The sequence below is a fragment of the Montipora foliosa genome, chromosome 5 (genome assembly GCF_036669935.1).
Source record: "Montipora foliosa isolate CH-2021 chromosome 5, ASM3666993v2, whole genome shotgun sequence".
NCBI lineage: Eukaryota > Metazoa > Cnidaria > Anthozoa > Scleractinia > Acroporidae > Montipora > Montipora foliosa.
The window spans coordinates 4,420,650-4,439,000 of record NC_090873.1 but is presented as its reverse complement, the minus strand read 5'-3'; the positions used below and the strand labels follow the sequence as shown (position 1 = coordinate 4,439,000).

The following is an 18,351-nucleotide window of genomic DNA, read 5'->3' as shown; positions in this document are numbered from 1 at the left end:
AAAGTGAAAAGAAGTGATTCTAAAGTTTTTTTTTTCGATTCAAACACTTTTTTGGAGAAAGTTGTCGAGCAAATTTAACTGCAAACATTAATTTGTTAGATTTATAATTATTCATTAGTGGGAGTGGAGCTTCCCTTTAAAGATATCCCTCCATACCAACTTAAGTGGTCATTGCTTTTGAAAATTTAATACTTCTCGGATCTAAATGACGAGAGTTACGTAAACCTGATTAAGACAACGATTCACGAAACACAAGAGGAATCCAAAGAGAAGACGAGTCGGTAAGCCCTACATTATTATAGGAGCCGATTAAACAAAAAGTGAGTGAGAAACCAGAATGAGAAAAACAATAACCTCTAATAGACAAGGGAGGACACAATCTCTAGATTGGAAAAAGAAGTGGAGTCACTGAACTTAAAAGAAAAACACAAAGGGAAAGCACTTGAAGAATTGGAAGCGTCAAGGGCAAAATTGGAAGAAATATTTAGAATGCGGACCAGTTGTGCTATTTTAAGATCGAAATCCAAATGGCATAACGAAGGTGAAAAGAATATACAATACTGTTTCAGTCTAGGAAAACGACACTAATTAGTCAGCTAAAGTAGAGTGACAATACTTGCATCAGTTCAGACAAAGATATTCTTTTTACTGCGAAGGCCTTTCATCACCTTAAGCAAGGACGACGACGACAATCTCGTACCCAGAGTCCTGAGGCTTTTTGGTCAGCGGGTGAGCGCCCGGAGAGACTTTGGGATAATGGACTTGAACTCTTTTTTTTGATTGGTCGCTTGAATAACAATGTCAGTCCGACAGGAATGATCGAAGTCAGTAAGTAACTCGAGGGAGATTCAAAATCTAAAACTAGTTTCAGTTCTGTTTGTTTTTTCTACCTCAGAAACGGAAATTTTCCCACGCTGCTAAAAACTGATTATTGTTGCTGTTGCAAAAGTATCTAGGGAAAACATTACATCAGTCTCTTTGGGGAGAATCCGGGGAAGAAGGTATTGTCGAAGCCATTCAGAATAACGGAAACATGAAATCGTAGTGGAAGAGGACATTTCTTTGCCGTTCTCGTCCTGACAACGACCATTTTTATTCTTAGCATGTGTACTCACACTTTCCAAGTCGAGTGATTTAGAGTAATCGCAAAATTATTACAGCAACGGGAAATAATATTTTTAGACAACGTTCTAAACCGCGCAAAAAATATCCCTGTATTAGTAAGCATCACCCATAGGAAACCCGCGTATCCCTAGATGCGCAGATCTTATGCGCTGCGCAACAACAGCAGTAAGCACTGTCCTTAATTATCTCTGATAAATGCTTGGTTACTACCAAATTTCTTTTAGGATACTAAGAGCCCTTGCTAAGTTCTGATTTCTCTGCATAGTCTTAAACTGCCCAAAACTATCCCTGAATTAGTAAGCACACATGTAGGAAACCCAAGTTGTTTAAATATATATAATCAAATTCCCATAACTGACGTAAAGAGTACTGTATGACAGTCAGTAAGGAGAATTGACATTCAGATCTTGGGAGTGAAAGGGTTAGTATCGGTTTTTTACTCGACGCTGACAAGCAGAGCATCATTTGAAAGGGGCAACACATAATATTATATGTACAATTATTGAATACCTGTGAAGTGTCATCAGTTTAGTGTAAAACGCTTTGAAATTCTCCACCTCAATGGCTGTCCAGCCACATCATATTCGTCTTCACAAATGCTCTAGCTTTGCCAACAGCCTTAAAATGGGATCTTAGCCATACCGGTTTTGGCAAATCAATCCATAAACAGAACACTTAATCTTAGTTTAAACTTCATTCGGAGAGAAACATAGGAACGTTTTTAACTTTCGATGTTTTGTCTGTGCAAGAAGAATTTTGATTTCGAGCGTGGCAGGTAAAAATTTGCATAATTTAGTGACAATATTTAAATTGTCAACTAATTGTCAATTTTTAAATCGTCACTAATTATCAATTTTAAATTGTGCTTGACACAATTAAATTTTAAAAAACTTTATTGAGTCAGCCAAGAGTTTGTATACCTCAGACAAGGAGTTTCTTTCAAATGGGATGTTGATGCCATCCCTGAGAAAGTGAGCAATGTTTTATCAAAAAAATAGCCTACTCATAGTTATTTAGCTGTTTTTCATTTAATTTTGCAGATTTCTTTCTGTCTCGATTCACCCAAGGTTCAACAAAAGAATAAAAAAAAATGAATTAGCTTGATAGACATTTCGTATCCAGAGCGTAGAAGCGCAAACAAAATAAAGACATTTCCTTCAGGGCTAAAAAGAAACAAGCAAAAAAACTAACTTTATCTTTCATTTTACATCATGTCACTTTATAGCTATTCGTCGTGAATAATGATGACATTAATAAATAATAATAATAATAATAATAATAATGATGATGATGATGATGATGATGATGATGTTGATGATGATAATATGATAGAATACTAATAACTAACAATTATTCTACGAGAGCCCGCTAGATATGAATTGATGGATAACCAACAAGGCACGTAGCGCTGAGTAGGTTGTAATCATTTTATATCCAGAAAAATTGTTTTATGAAAAACTCCATGGTGTTCAAGGGGGTAGTATTGTCGACTAAAACATCGATTTCTGCCCCGGTCTATTCCGGTCCAAAACAGCTTTAGTTTGCCATTTTTTAATTTCTCAGAGCTGCTGACACTTTCTTCGACCATACTAGGTCAGTACAGCAGGTATATTAACTGATAAACTGATAGCCTGTGTCCAGCGAGCCAATGCTGGAAACCTGGTATCCATTATAGTTCAGTTTTTAATAATTTAATTTATAGTAGCAATGACACTCACTTTATTTTATTGAAGCCGTCTCATACTCGCGTAGCTGATGAGCACAACACTGAAATCTGCTCAGTGGGGAAACCGTAAATCGAATGGAAGCTCATGAAATTAAAGTAAGTTAAATCCAATGTTGGGTTTTTTGACGAGAAGAGAAAATTGGTGTACCCGAAGAATTACCTTTCAAACCTCTCGTAGCAGAGATGAGAAACGCAACCTCCATATGTCTCCGAGACTGGGAATCTCACTACTGCGCCAGCCTCCCCCCTCCCCCCAAATCATTAACAAAAACGCTCCCAATAAAAGCCATTTTATTTAACTGTTTCACTGCGCGTAAGCTTTGTCTTTTCACCATCGGCTGTTCATGCAATCGACCTCTTTAGCTTGTACGTTTTGTTTTCCCCTTTCAGACCACGTGACGTTCTCAAGGGAATTTTCCTTTTGTTTTTTTGTAAGTTATTCGTACATAAGCACGGATGATAAGACGACGTTTGAAAGAAACTGTTCTCTAGAGTAACATCACGTGGTCTGGAATGGGAAAAAAAACGTACAGGCTAATTATAAAGAGGTCAATTTCGTGCATATAGGAAGGAAGGAATGGCTGTAGATGAATTTACACTAATATGATACAAAGATTTCCATGCTGTAATGAGGCAATTGCTGATAGACGAACGAATGAATTTGATGACAGAGCTATTGGTATTGTCAAATAACAAAACCGCGACGCATTAACCGATACGACGTGATTTTTTGTTTGAAAATTTATCATCGGCCTGTAACAAGTCAAAGGAAATATGAAATGGCGTCTGCAATTGACAGTTTTCATTGCCTTTTTGAGTTCGGCGAGAGACAGCCGTCATGTAAAAGAAGGGCTCTGAAGTCTTCCCGCCCAACTTTTCTTTCTCGGATCTCGGATCTCGGATCCCGGATCTCGTATCTCGGATGCAAGCAAAACAAAATTTCAAAGGAAATTTTGTCCAGAATTTCGGACTGGAATGAAACTCACTATATCACGCAATCTCGTCCCATGAACAAATTTCTCAGCAGAAGGGAAAATAAGAGATTGAACTTAAGTCGTCTGGTGCACACAAGTAAATCTCATGTTAACCCTTTATTATCACCAGATTTTTTTTAAACAGATTTTTCTTGTTCAAAAAGCGGCCATTTAACCCCAATTGTTAATGATTTTAATCGGATCAGTAATAGCTACTGCAACGTTGTACCACTCTTGCATTTATGGTTAAAATCATCTCTCCAACAAAGATGATTTTAAAGTCATGAATCTAGGCTGAGCGTAACTTTGATGAATTTGATCCCAACTCTCTCTCCTTTGTTGCTCTTATAGACTTCCAAAGTGAGTCCTTTGCTGAGCATCAGGCGATCATTGTAGTTAGCGGTCCTCACAAAGCCACTGTCATGCGCAGTATAGCACGATCCCCAGCGCTCATCCAGTTTCAGAGTGTATACAAATTGACCAGGGTAGACTGAGTCAGTGGTTTTGGGGGTCACGGGATCGCGTCGAATGGACGACAAAGTTGAACCCGGAACACCATCGCATCCATAGCAGGGGCCATGGTTGGCATAATTTCCCTGATCAGGGCTCTCAAAGCCGATAAACTTGGAGCCATCGGACACTCCGTATCTGATGTCGCTGTCAGCTGTCTTCCCAATACCGATGTCATTCGCGACCGTGATTTGTACTGAAAGCGGAGCATCATCTGTCAACACTCCGGCGGGGACCAAGACAACCTTAAGAAGTGCGTCGTTCTCTTTTGAGCCAGCGTTGAATGTGATCTGAGCTGCGGAAGTGGACCGATCGCTAGTGATGTACCACGCATGGGATTCGAGCCATAGAGGTGTCATGTGGAATGTTTTGATCGTTCCCTGGTGGGGATAAGAAAAGAGAGGAATGACGTAATCGGACCTATTATTATTATCATTCACGAGGAGCTTTAGAATCGACAAAGGAAACTGGAAAGGCGACGCCACAAAAAAAACTGCATTCAATGTTTCTTTCAGTCTTCCGCGAATCCAACGTGAAATTACAAATCAATTTAGTTTGAAGCAGTCAGTTTCTTCGAGCAACCTGTCTCAAAATTTTCCTGCCCCATAGCTTTAATGAAGAATTGTTCACCGTAACATATATATTCTTATTCCGTAACATTTCTATTCATGCTGTGACGAGCTTTCTAAACATTGCGTGTTGTTAATTTCAAACCAAACCTTGATAGTCACTCAAACTTTGACTAAATGTCACAGTGATTGTAACGAACAAGATCGGATGTTGAGACCTGTGACTTTTGTCGAGAAACTTGACTCGAAACACTGTTGACGTTGTTATCGGTCTGTGGGAGGATAAATACATTAAGGCAGTTGCGATTTGCTCGGCAATAAAGTTTGAAAGCAAATAATTCAATGAAAGTGTCAAGTGAGTCCTATGTTATGTTTTTTTGGTCATTCCGAGCTATTTTAGCCGTCATTTTGTAAGATCTTTTCTCGACCGCCAGTTAGAGAGTTGAGAAAATTGACAAGGCAGGCAACACCAAGCCGCCGGCCGGTGACCTCGTATTCTTCAAGCTAGAACTGACGCCAAACCAGTAAAATTCTCACCTAAAAAAAGTAGCATCCGATCGATTAGGGATTTCCCCATACCTTCGCCGAATTTTAGCTTTTTCTTTCGAGTCTCTCGCGGCTGGAAGAAAAAAATAACAAATCAAAATTGCGGCTGCATCTGCAGTGTCGAAAGGCTGAAAAAGAGACCGAAGTGAACCGTGCCGAGTGGGAGTTTACAAATGGTACAGGATTTTTCCGGTGTTTTCGGTTGGAACGGGAAAAGAGGAGGAATTCCATCTTTTTCGGAACCTTTCCTGTGGAATGAGCTGTACCAACTGAATTTCCAACCGGAATTTTCGGTTTTTGTTGACAAATGATAAACGCACAAGATCACCGACCGGCGGCTCGTTGTTGCCTGCCTTGTCAATTTTCTTGTCTCTCTAACCGGCGGTCGAGAAAATATCTCGCAAAATGACGTCTAAGACAACTCTGAACGACCAAGAAAACATAACACAGGGCTCAGTTTACACTTTGTTTGATCTTTCATTGAATTATTTGCTTTCAAACTTTAAATTTATCGCCGAGAAAATCGCAACCGCCTTAATATATTTATCCTTCTACAGATCGATAACAACGCTAACTATTACTATGTCTTGCCGACACTTTTTTACTTGTAAATACATTTTTATTAATACTACACGTTTTTTAATATAGTTTTTATTTTAATAAGTAGTATATTGATTGTAATTTTATATCTGGAAATTAATTTTAAAATAACAACGCTAACAGAGGGTGGTCCACCTGTGCTCGCAAAGTGAAAAATTCGAAGGGAAAACTGAATTCCGAGACAATTTTCTAGAGAAATCGCAAGTACAATGGTACTCAACGCCTAAGCTCTTACCTCTCCATCACATCCTAGAGTAGGAGAAGGTGGCGAACAAACTGACGGATCCGCTTGAGTTTTAGTCTCATAAAATACAACAACAACCACATGAGACAGTAAACAACTAAACAGGGACTTTAAGATCTAAGACGGCGACGTCGACGAAAACGTCTTTAGTCGTTCACTTCGTACAATGTGGGCGAACTATCCTAAAACTAAATTTGTACCAGCGAATTCAGAGTAAAATTGAAATATAGAATGAAAGATTCGCATTTGTACACTCAAGTTGTCGTTAAAACCTCAAATTTGGTAATAGAGCGTTTTCAAATGACGTCACGGCGGCCATGTTTGTGTTCCAAAACAAAGGAATGGCGGCCATAATGGTGTACCAAACTAATCCTCCGGGAATTGAACTCTATTTTCATGCAAATACTTTCCTTTGTTTCAGCAATCCAATATGGCCGCTGGTCACGTGAGTGAAAACGCTCTATTTCACGTTGTTGTTATGCAGAGAACCGCAAAAACATGAACTAGAATGCTTGCCGCTCGTGCAGCATGCTTTTTTCTTCTTTTTTTAGCCAACGAAATCATGGTTGGTGTCGTTGTTGCAGCCGTAGCCGTCGTCGTTTCTTAAACTCCCAGTCTCGTCACCAGAGCCTCGGATCTTATGTCTGCGCAAGATCCGAGGCTCTGGGAAACTCTATGGCTAAATTGGCTATAAAAGTGAACCCTACGGCGCCTGCTCACTCCTCGTGCTAACATGAATGCACCAATCAGAGACACTTTGCATTGTTTTTTTACGAAAACCTATGAGAAGATACTTTGCTTAAGGGTTCCCCAGAGCTCTTCTCTCGCAAAGTCATCCGCAAAAGTGAAGATCTCTATGGTCGAGATTGTTAAACTCCCTAATATTTCAAGCATGCGCAGGCCACACCTTTTTCTCAATTTTTTAAAGACCCTAAATATTCGAGTATCCCGGAGTCACCATCATCTTTTCAAGACCTCTAGCCGTGGTTGGTCTTGCTGCAGATACAATGAACCTCTGTGATCGCCATCGATATTCACCTAACCCATGTCCTCCGTCTTCCGACAGATCCATGTTTTTTAATAAAACACTTTTTGAACTTTTAATCTGAAATATTGACGTTGGCTTAGCTTTGTCCGTACAATTTTCAGTTTCAACTTCAACCTTAGAGTAAACGCGACACTCTTCTTCTTCTTCGAGAAGCTTCTGTCAGCGTCGAAGGAAAATATGTGAACACCAACTCTCTACTTGTTTCTGCCCCCTACCAGTCAACTCTTTCTGCGGCTTGAAATTTTTTTTTACTCCGACCGACAGACCCAAAACTGAGTAGGAAACGCTTTTGACGGGTAAAGAGACGTTGAAAAAAGGACGGTTTAACAGATTTCAAATCGCAGCTTCAGGGCGCCCTAAAATATTGTGCGATTTTCAGCCTTTCAGAGCTGTGCGGCGGAGAACGTATTTCTGGGCGAAAAACAAATCGAAAAAAAAAGATATATCGTTTGTGTTGACCTTGTTGCACACTTTAGTAATATTCGCAAAAAAAATACCGTTCTCTGAATCTCTCCATGTTGCAATCGATAGTTCTGCAGCACGATTTTTAGCAAGTATTATCGAATCTTTAGTTTCCTCGATCATGCGAAATTTGAATCCTATATTTACTATGATAAGAACGTCTAATTTCGTTGTGATTTGAGCCTGAAAACGTTTTACATGTTCTTAAAGTTGTGTGGTATACCAAGTTCGGCAACAAACTGAGATGTTCTTCAGTGTATCATACACTAAGAAAATCGTTAATGCTATAAAATGTCCCTTAGTATTTGAGTTAAATGTCCTGTTAAAATATAGGATCACATATCTTTTATCACACGTCCTTTATCTATACCACTCGCTGACGAAAATTAAACAAAAAAATGAGAAAAATATAGACGTTCATATCTAATTCAGCTTGGTTATGTTCGTAGTATGTCCTTAACATTTTGGTTAATCTAAGCCGCGACGTTCTTATGAAAAAACAGAGAGAGCATAAAACAACAGCAGTAATTTGCTTTTGGAGAGGTCATTTTCCGACAAATTAATTTTGCAATCCCGGAAAATCAAACTATCGAACATCAAATTGTAAGTTATAATTACAATCACTCACTCCACAAGTCACAACTGACAAAAATCCAAGCAACATCCACAATTTCGTCATCTTCAAAAAGTCGTCTCAACTGGCTTTGTTCAAGTTCAATGAACGCGAGAAGGCGAGAAGAGAAACGCAAAACTGAACTCGAGTGTTTTGTGAAACATCGATTTTGTAGGTCCAATCTGGACTAATTAGCGTTAAATAGTAAAATGTTTGTTTGCTTCTAATGATGAATCGGTTGAGTTTGTTCAACTGCCCTATGGTAAACTAGAGTGTGAAATTGGAAAGCTGCCTTGGTCAAATTTTAACTAATTAAGAAACTTCTGATTTCTTACCTTAGCCATAGCTCTTGGTCTAGTTTTTTTAGGAGCACTTTGGTCGAAGAAGCCGATGTGGAATTCTCACGCCTTAATTGGGAGTTGTAAGGTTATTTTGTCAACGCGAAACGTAGAGCTTCGATTGCATTTCTAGCTCGTGCTGTATGACCATATATGGAGAATGATTGCTCCGGAGTAGCTTTTGAGATTGAAACAACTGGCTCATGATCAGTTCAGAATTTAACGAATTTTAAACCACCACATTTACAGTTTTGGGATATGCACGACATATATGGTTAAGAATGCCAAACAATTATCTAAAGAAAAAATACTGTTGTCATGAATTACAATAATTGAAAGCTAACAATTTTATAATCAGTCGTTTGACTTAGTTACCATTTATAAACGCGGTGCAATAACTGAAAGCTATAAGTTAAAACAGTGTAAAATCGATGCCTAATTCAAATTACTTAAAATGCATCCTTTAATAAATAACGTATAAAGCTAACCATTTGGCGTTCGGTGAAAAATCCCAGCCGGGAAGGTCACGTCCTACTGCAATATCAGGGAGTTTAATTAAGGGTGCGTTCGATTGACCGTATTCCGGAATAGGAATACATGGAATACAAGCTGGAAATCCTTCGTTTTTGCGGAGATTCACATTAAAATTGTCAACATTTGCTAAAATGCTATTTTAAACATATTTTCATCATCCTTGCAGTTTCGAAACGCGCCAAACATACCGTTTTAATCATCTTCAACATGTGGAAATATGTTGATGATACTACGGTATCAGAGAACATACCTAAAGGCCAACAGAGCAAGTCACAAGAAGCAGTAGATGCAATCTACGATTGGTCCAAGGAAAATTTGTTCCAGCTTAATGGCGAGAAGACTAAAGAGTTAGTTATATCCTTCAGTCGTGACTCCCCGCAACTCCCTAGGGTTTGCATAGACGGAACTCCTATCAAAACCATACAGAGCACAAAGCTACTCGGCTTGACAATCAATGATACGCTAACGTGGCACGACCATATAGAAGAACTTGTTAAAAAAGCGTCGAAGAAACTGTACTTTCTTATTCAACTTAAGCGCGCGCACGTTCCTACTTCAGATCTTGTAACATATTTTTGCGCATGTATCAGGTCTTCACTAGATTACGCTTGTCCGGTTTTCCATTACAGTTTACCAAAGTATCTACAAGTCGAGCTCGAAAGAGTGCAAAGGAGGGCCCTATCATGCATTTTTCCCAGGGTGCACTACTCGGACGCCCTTCAGTTAGCAGGGCTTGAGTCCATCAGGGCCCACCAGGAAAAGTTAACAGAACACCTTTTTAAGTCTATTGTTAATGATCCACGGAGTAAGATTACCAGCCTCCTGCCTCCCTCAGTTTCTATCTCATATGAGCTGAGAAGGCAGAGGAGGTTTGCCATGCCTCTTGTAAAGACAAATAGATTTGCAAATTCATTCATAGTTAAGAGTGCGAGGGAAGCATTTAAGTAATTTCTGACAGTAGTCGCTTTGTAATTATATAATAGTAGTAGTTTTTAAATCATTTCTTATATTTCTTACTTGTAAAGAGGCGCAATTCAGTTTTTTTTAACTGCAATGTTTTTTCTTAATAAACACACACAGTCACACACAGTCACACACTCCACGTATTTTTATTCCGGAATAGGGTCAATCGAACGCGCCCTAAGAAAAGGAAGACGGCTAAAATCGTGCTGCACGTGCGGCACGCATTGTATCACACGTACTCTGCATATTAAAGACTACGTCACGTTATTTTAGGGTGTGAAATGGAACTCTCAACCACTCGTACCAACTTATTTTAAGGATTATACTTCGGTAACATTTTACGAGACAAACGAGGGGGAAAATCGATAGTGCAAAGTTATATCAGTTTCGAGGTGACGTATTTGTCGACGTCGTAGATCAACCATTAGGGAGCTTACGAAACGACCGTGCCGACGGCAACGATGACGCTACAAAACAATAGGTTTAGTGAGCAAAAACAATGGCTCTGCACGCTCTGCACGTGCGTTTTACATTTTGGTACATTTCTTTGCCGTCATCTCCTAAATGACGACGTGAAATGACCAAATTCAAGGTTATATAATAATAATAATAATAATAATAATAATAATAATAATAATAATAATAATAGTAATAATAATAATAATAATAAAGACTTTATTTATACAGGATAGCACGTCATAGCCACAGGCTAATAAACTTGTGGCCCTGATTTAATCAACTAAATCAGTTCTGTGGAGGACTTTAGCACACGACGATGAATTTTCAGTTCTCTCTCTACGCTTCCAACCCACTCATACCAGTTTAATTCCTCAACAGTTACTACACATTTTTAACGCGAAACGACATAAAATAGTTTCGTAGTGATATGAATAACGCGAACTCGTATTTTTAAATGAAGTCCTCGTATATGTAGCCGTCGTCGTCTTCGTTTCGTAAGCTCCCTATTCTCTCGAGACACAAATAGCAATGATGTAATGACCAATATTGCTCGTGGACGAACAAAAGGAGCTTTTGAGAGATGTTTTGCTTTTCGTCCACCGACATGGCGGAGATGACTTCACGAGAAAACTACCTATTGACGGCACGTCCAGGTAACAAAAAAAAAAACATTACGTCACCATTATAACAGGCAGGGTTGCCGGTTTACAAAAAATAACATGCAGTAATCTTTTTGTTCAAAGAGCAATTCTCTTCGACGCGGAATAGATTGCTTCAGCCTGTCAGAAAATGATTAAGACCGATTAAGACAACCGACTTCGAATTCCTGATAAAGCCTAGCTTGCGAACGCACGACCGTCGGAAATATGTCTGCGTTCGAAGGTTAGATGAAGCCATTCTTAATTAATCTTAATTAAGGTGTCATTTTCAATACCCAGGATGCCAGAGGTGTTTTTTTCTCTTAGAGCGACGGAATAACGAGTCGCGAAGCGGCGAGAAAAACCTCTGGTACAGGCCGTCGAGTTCTCTGAGAAGGCCGGTCCAATGGGATGCCGTTTCATATTCTCAAAGTCAGATTTTGACCCTAGCAATTCGATTGGTTCCAGGAACTTGTTAGTTCTGACGAGTACTCTGATTGGTTTAATTGCTGTCATCCTGATTTCTCGAGCCCACTATGGCCATAATCGAATCCGTCTGCAGAGTTCCGGAAATCGAGGCTTTGAAGGCAGAAAAAGTTCAGTGGGTTCTACATTTTTTTTTGATTTTCGTATATGTCCGCCAAAATTCAACTTCGGAATTTGACATCCAAATTTCAATTTTGAGTTTTATTTTCATATTCGACATCGAAGTTTTATATGGAACCTTGAATTTTTTAATTTGACATCGAAGTAAATAAGACGAATGTACCGTGGGAACTGATGATACCGGATTGGTAGGTTATATCACATATCAATTTACCGAGTTTTCTCGATGTCAATCAAACGGGGCATGGAACTGAGGTTCTTAACGGCTTAGGCCTGTACCAGAGGTTTTTCCTCGCCTATTCCGTCGCTCTGAGAGAGAAAAACCTTTGGCAGTCAGGGAACATTCTCAACTTAATAAACGGAAAAACATTTTCTGACCCTTGCTCTGTGGGTGGGCCTATGGTCAATGTAGCTTCAATAATCTTAACTGGCTTTAGCACTCATCATTTATTAGACTGAGTGCATCAATGGCGGCCAAAAAAATATTCTTTTGTTTACGTGCTAATTAGAATTACTAGCCTCTCTCTAAAGCAACATTTCTTTTGTAATCTTTCCATACAAACGAGGCTATGGAGTCTAATTAGCACGTAAACAAAAGAATATTTTTTGGCCGTCATTTATGCATTCGGTCCATCATTTTCAAGAGGGCACGGTATGGAGTCCTACAATGTGATTGGTTCTTCACGGCGCGATCCCGATTTAATTATCTCTGCCCACGTGCACTATCCAAACGCCCTGGGAGTTTTGGTCCTTCTTTTTATTATCACCAGATTTTTTTAACAGATTTTTTTTGTTCAATAAGCGGCCATTTAACCCCATTTGCTAATGATTGTAAGCGGATCAGTCATTAGGCTACTGAAACGTCATACCACATTTGGATTTGTGGTTTAAATCATCTCTCCAACAACGATGATTTTAAAGTTATGAATCTAGGCTGAGCGTAACTTTGATGAATTTGATCCCAACTCTCTCTCCTTTGTCGCCCTTATAGACTTCCAAAGTGAGTCCTTTGCTGAGCATCAGGCGATCATTGTAGTTAGCGGTCCTCACAAAGCCACTGTCATGCGCAGTATAGCACGATCCCCAGCGCTCATCCAGTTTCAGAGTGTATACAAATTGACCGGGGTAGACTGAGTCAGTGGTTTTGGGGGTCACGGGATCGCGTCGAATGGACGACAGTGTTGAACCCGGAACACCATCGCATCCATAGCAGGGGCCATGGTTGCCATAATTTCCCTGATCAGGACTCTCAAAGCCGATAAACTTGGAGCCATCGGACACGCCGTATTTGATGTCGCTGTCAGCTGTCTTCCCAATAGCGATGTCATTCGCGACCGTTATTTGTACTGAAAGCGGGGCATCATCTGTTAACACTCCGGCGGGGACCAAGACAACCTTGAGAAGTGCAGCGTGGGCTGTTGAGCCAGCGTTGAATGTGATCTGAGCTGCGGAAGTGGACCGATCGCTGTTGATGTACCACGCGTGGGATTCGAGCCACAGGGGTGTCATGTGGAATGTTTTGATTGTTCCCTAGTGGAGATAAGAAAAGAGAGAAATGACGTAACCCGATCTATTATTATTATAATTATTATTATTATTATTATTATTATTATTATTATCATTTTTATTATTATTATTGTTATATCTTTGTATTTGATCACGAGGAGCTTTAGCATCGACAAAGGAAACTGGAAAGGAGACGCCACAAAAAAAACTGCATTTAATTAGTGAAAAATAGCACGTTTCTTTCCCGTCTTCCGCGAATCAACAACGAGAAATTACAAATCGGTTTGGTTTGAAGCAGTTTTTTCGAGCAACCTATCTCAAAATTTTCTTGCCACATAACTTTAATGAAGAATTGTTCTCCGTAACATACCCTGAGAGAGAATTTGCCTGACGTTGAGGCAATTTTCGGCCAAACAATAGTCGCGAAAAATTGCCATGTGCAACGCACCCAAAGACGCACTTATCGCATCATTATAATGATGAACAACATGAGCCCATGAGTAGGAGCGAGCAGTTCCCATAAAAAGCCCATGTCACGGCATTCCATTCTATTTTTGGACTACCTTTGCCGCAAAACAACGAAGGCAGTTCCCGTTCGGTGACGCTATGACGTCAAGTTAGTTTCCCGTGATTGGTCATCGGGCTCCTGCGGGAGTCTCATTCGCGGAAAATTCAATCTAATAATAAATCGGTCTGTGAAAACGCCGTAACAGGAATATATGGGAGTTGCTCACTCCTAATCATGGAATCCTGTGAACAAGAAGGGGTTTTGCGGTCTGTGTGTCTCTTGTCGAGGAACCTGAACAAAATTCCGAGACATTTTGCCAGAGAAATTGCCAGTACAATGGCATCTTATCAACGCCTAGGCTCTTACCTCTCCATCACATCCTAGAGTAGCACAAAGTGGCGAACAAACTGAGGGATCCGCCAGGATTTTAGTCTCATAAAATACAACAACAACCATATGAGACAGTAAACGACACGACCAGATTGGGACGTCAGGGAGCTATGACTAACCGCCACAAAACAATAATATCATTGGTTAAAAGAGCATAACTAATTGTGCTGCACGAGCAGCACGGATTCTAGCTAGTATGTTTGCGGTCCTCTGCAAAACGACGACGTGAAATCACCAGATTTGAGGTTTTAACGACAACGTATTCAGACAGAGAATCTTCCACTCTCTTTTTTCACTTAGAAACCGCTCGTACCAATTTATTTTTAGGATACTGGCCCTCACGTTGTAACACGTGAACGAGACTGAATAATTGCGAAAGACTTGTGATAGAGCGAAGTTATATTCTGAGGTGACGTTTTGTCGACTGTTGCCGTCGTAGATCTTAATAGGGACTTTAAGACCTACGACGGCGACGTCAACGAAGACGTCACCTCAAAATAAAACTTTGCTCTATTATAAGTCTTTCGCGATTATTCCATCTCGTTCACGTCGTACAATATGAGCGAAGTATCCTAAAAATAAATTGGTAAGAGCGATTTCAGGGTGAAAATAGAGAATGAAAGATTCTCTGTAGTATGCTCACGTTGTCGTCAAAACCTAAAATTCGGTGATTTCACGTCGTCATGCAGAGAACCGCAAAAATATGAGCAATAATCCGTGCCTCACGTGCAGCACGATTATTTATGCTCTTTTAACCAATGATATCACTGTTTTGTGGCGTTGTCGTCGACGTCGTCGTCGTAGATCTTAAGCTCCCTAATGTCCCTATTAGAACCTACGACGGCGACGTCGACGAAACGTCACCTCAAAATATGACTTAAAGCATGTAAGTCTTCAGCGGTTATTTCATCTCGTTCACTCACGTACGGTCTCACGTACGTACAAGGTGAGCGAATTATCCTAAAACTAAATTTATACAAGCGGTTTCAAGGTAAAAATATTAAATGAAAGATTCGCATTTCCCCGCTTACCTTGTCGTTAAAACCTCAAATTTGGTGATTTCACGTTGTTGTTTAATATGCCGAATACTGCAAAAATATGAGCTAAAATGCGTGCCGCACGTGCAGCACGATTATTTCTCCTTTTTTAGAGCGGTTTTCAATTGAGTGTCGAGAGCAATTAGCAAATTACTTTGGTTTTGCATTACTTTACTCAGTGATTGGTTCAAAGTTGTGGCGACACTTTTTCAACCAATCAGAAGTGAAACCAAAACCAATAGTGGCTATCGCGTGCACATTTTCCCGCGCTCTGTGTCGGCTACGTGTAATTACTTTGAGTTTTGATTGGCTTACTGGATTGTCTCCGTCCTTTTTGATTGGCCAAAGTAATTACTTTGGTTTTGGTTTTACGAAACTCATTTGAAAACAACTCTAAAGCAACGATAAAATTGTTTGTGGCGTTGTCGTAGCCTTAACCGTCGTCGTTTCTTAAACTCCCTAATATTTCAGGCAGGTCACACCTTTTTTTCAGTTTAAAGATCATCTTTTCAAGACCTGCAGAGATACATTGAGCCTCTGTGATCTTCAGAGGTTAGTTGCGACAAAATCAACGATAATGGCGTCTTGGAAATTACATCCATGACTGGCTTTTGTCAGTGTGATTTTATTCACGAATCGAACTATTTTTTGCTCTAAATCGCATTTTTTTTCCCCAGCCATTGAGAAAAGAATTCTAAAACAAAACAACCAATCAGATTGTAACCAATCAAATTGTAGGAAAATGACAAAGAGAGCTATTGTGTGGCGTTCCCAACTGGATCAATAAAAAATTGGTACGGACGAAAATCCCGTACTGATTTGAGCGATTTCTAAATGGCTGCAATAGAGTGGTAATTGAACTGAGTTGAGTGCAAGCTGCGCGCTCTTTCTATTTTGAAATTACAAGTATAATTTCAGACAATAATATACACGACAAATTTTCAGCGCGTTGATTGGCTGAGAGCACGGCAGTTAATCCCAAACAGAGTGCAGAAAAATCAAATTTAGTGCAGACAGTTGAAATTTGTGGCATAAAGGTGAAATTTTTGCATGATATACACTCAAATGCGAACCCTGCATGGCGCAATTCTTGGCTCAGTTTTTCCGTGATTGTGTGATAGGCGTGTATTGTTCTACTTAATTTAAGTTAACCATCTCGAATTTTTCAATGAATATTATTATAAATAATCACATGATTTTTCTTGTGCAATTTGGAATAAATAATTACTTTTAAATATCTTCAAAGATTACAAACTGCACTTGGAAGAAATTTATCACTCGTAACTTATTTATTCCAATCATGCGTTTACTTAAACAAAGTACTCTGCGCTCAGTCAATTTACCATTGTATTCCCTTAATTGTAGACAAAGGCCGTCTCTTTTATTTCTTCTTTTACTGTCATTCGACAGATCCATATTTTTTTTAGTAAAACACTTTTTGGGGTTTAATCTGAAATATTAACGTGGGCTTAGCTTTGTCCGTAGAGTATTTTAGTTTTAACTTCAACCCCAAGTTAAAAGTCACACCTCCACGGGAGAGTAATTTTTGTCCGCGTGGAAGGAAAATATGTTAACACTAACACTCTACTCGTTTCTGTCCACTGCCATTCGACTTTTTCTGCAGCTTGAAACTGTTTTTTTAGATGGTTTGCGTTTTTCTTTTTGCTTTTATTTCCTCCGACCGACTGACACAAAATTAGAAAATGCAATTGATTGTAAACGGTCATAAAATAACGACCCAACAGATTTCAAATCGTAGCTTCAGGGCGCTCTAAAAAAAGGTAATACATGTTACTTAACTATGCAACGAAGCTTAATTTAAAACAATATTGTGCTAGTTTTAGAGCTGTGCGGCGTAGCACGTATTTCTGGGCGGCTCACAAATTGAAAAACAGAAATATGGTTCGTGAACTTTTAGTGCGAATTAGGACAACTCGTCGTACTTTCCTGAATAAATTTGAACAACAATTTGTTGCGCACTTTAGTAATATTCGTGGCCGTTCTGTGAATCTCTCCGTGTTACAGTCGATAGTTTTTGTAGCACGATTTTTTAGCAAGTATTACCGAATCTTTTGCTTCCTTGATTAAGTACTCTTTTTATAAGAACGTCTGATTTTGAAGCCGAGGATGAACGTTATTATTTTGTTGTTTTGAGCCTGAAAACGTTTTACATATGTTGTTAATGAAAGTTGAGTGGTACACTAGAAGTTCACACAATAAGAAAATCATATTGTTGATTTAACTACGAAATGTCTCTAAGTATTTGAGTTAAATGTTCTGTTAAAATACTGTAACAGTTTCCTATTTCGTTTGCCGCCCGTCCTTTATTAATACCACTCACGAAAACAAAACACATTAACCAATAGCAAAATATAGACGTTCATAACTAACTCAGGTTGGTTATATTCTTAGTACGTCCATCTAAGCCTAAAGGAAGGCAAAACGTAACAGCAGTAATTTGCTTCTAGAGCCGAGGTCATTTGCCGACAAATTAATTTTGCAATCCCGTAAAATCAAACTATTGAACATCAAATTGTAAGTTATAATTACAACCACTCACTCCACAAGTCACAACTGACAAAAATCCAAGAAACATCCGCAATTTCGTCATCTTCAAAAAGTCCGTGTCAACTAGCTTTGTTCAAGTTCAACCGAGAAGGCGAGAAGAGAAATGCAAAACTGAGTGTTTTGTAAAACATAAATTTCAGTATAGGTCCAATCTGGACTAATTAGCGTTAAATAGTAAAATGTTTGTTTGCTTGTAACCTTGAATCGGTTGAGTTTGTTCAACTGCCCTATGGTAAACTAGAGTGTGAAATTGGAAAGCTGCCTTGGTCAAATTTTAACTAATTAAGAAACTTCTGATTTCTTACCTGAGCCATAGCTGTTGGTCTAGTTTGTTCAGGAGCACTTTGGTCGAAGAAGCCGATGTGGAATTCTCACGCCTTAATTGGG

At 39.2% G+C, this 18,351-nt stretch overlaps 2 protein-coding genes across 4 annotated transcripts; both read right to left on the bottom strand.

Annotated features, from left to right (window-relative positions):
* Positions 1-3,905: 3,905 nt before the first annotated feature.
* On the bottom strand, positions 3,906-8,583 carry LOC138002877 (uncharacterized). 2 transcript variants are annotated; one of them, XM_068848864.1, is made up of 3 exons: positions 8,433-8,583; positions 6,286-6,351; positions 3,906-4,715 (listed from the first exon to the last, which is right to left on the bottom strand). In XM_068848864.1, exons 1-3 carry the CDS (start codon positions 8,481-8,483, stop codon positions 4,107-4,109), a joined length of 726 nt encoding a protein of 241 aa, XP_068704965.1. In that variant the 5' UTR covers positions 8,484-8,583; the 3' UTR covers positions 3,906-4,106. The 2 variants fall into 2 exon arrangements, with proteins under 2 accessions (XP_068704965.1, XP_068704966.1); XM_068848865.1 differs by lacking the exon at positions 6,286-6,351.
* Positions 8,584-12,676: 4,093 nt separating this feature from the next.
* LOC138002876 (uncharacterized) lies at positions 12,677-18,107 on the bottom strand. 2 transcript variants are annotated; one of them, XM_068848862.1, is made up of 3 exons: positions 17,957-18,064; positions 14,336-14,401; positions 12,677-13,485 (listed from the first exon to the last, which is right to left on the bottom strand). In XM_068848862.1, the coding sequence occupies exons 1-3, from the start codon at positions 18,005-18,007 to the stop codon at positions 12,877-12,879; spliced, it is 726 nt and encodes a 241-aa protein (XP_068704963.1). In that variant the 5' UTR covers positions 18,008-18,064; the 3' UTR covers positions 12,677-12,876. The 2 variants fall into 2 exon arrangements, with proteins under 2 accessions (XP_068704963.1, XP_068704964.1); XM_068848863.1 differs by lacking the exon at positions 14,336-14,401 and having other exon boundaries at positions 12,682-13,485; positions 17,957-18,107.
* Between the last annotated feature and the right edge of the window lie 244 nt (positions 18,108-18,351).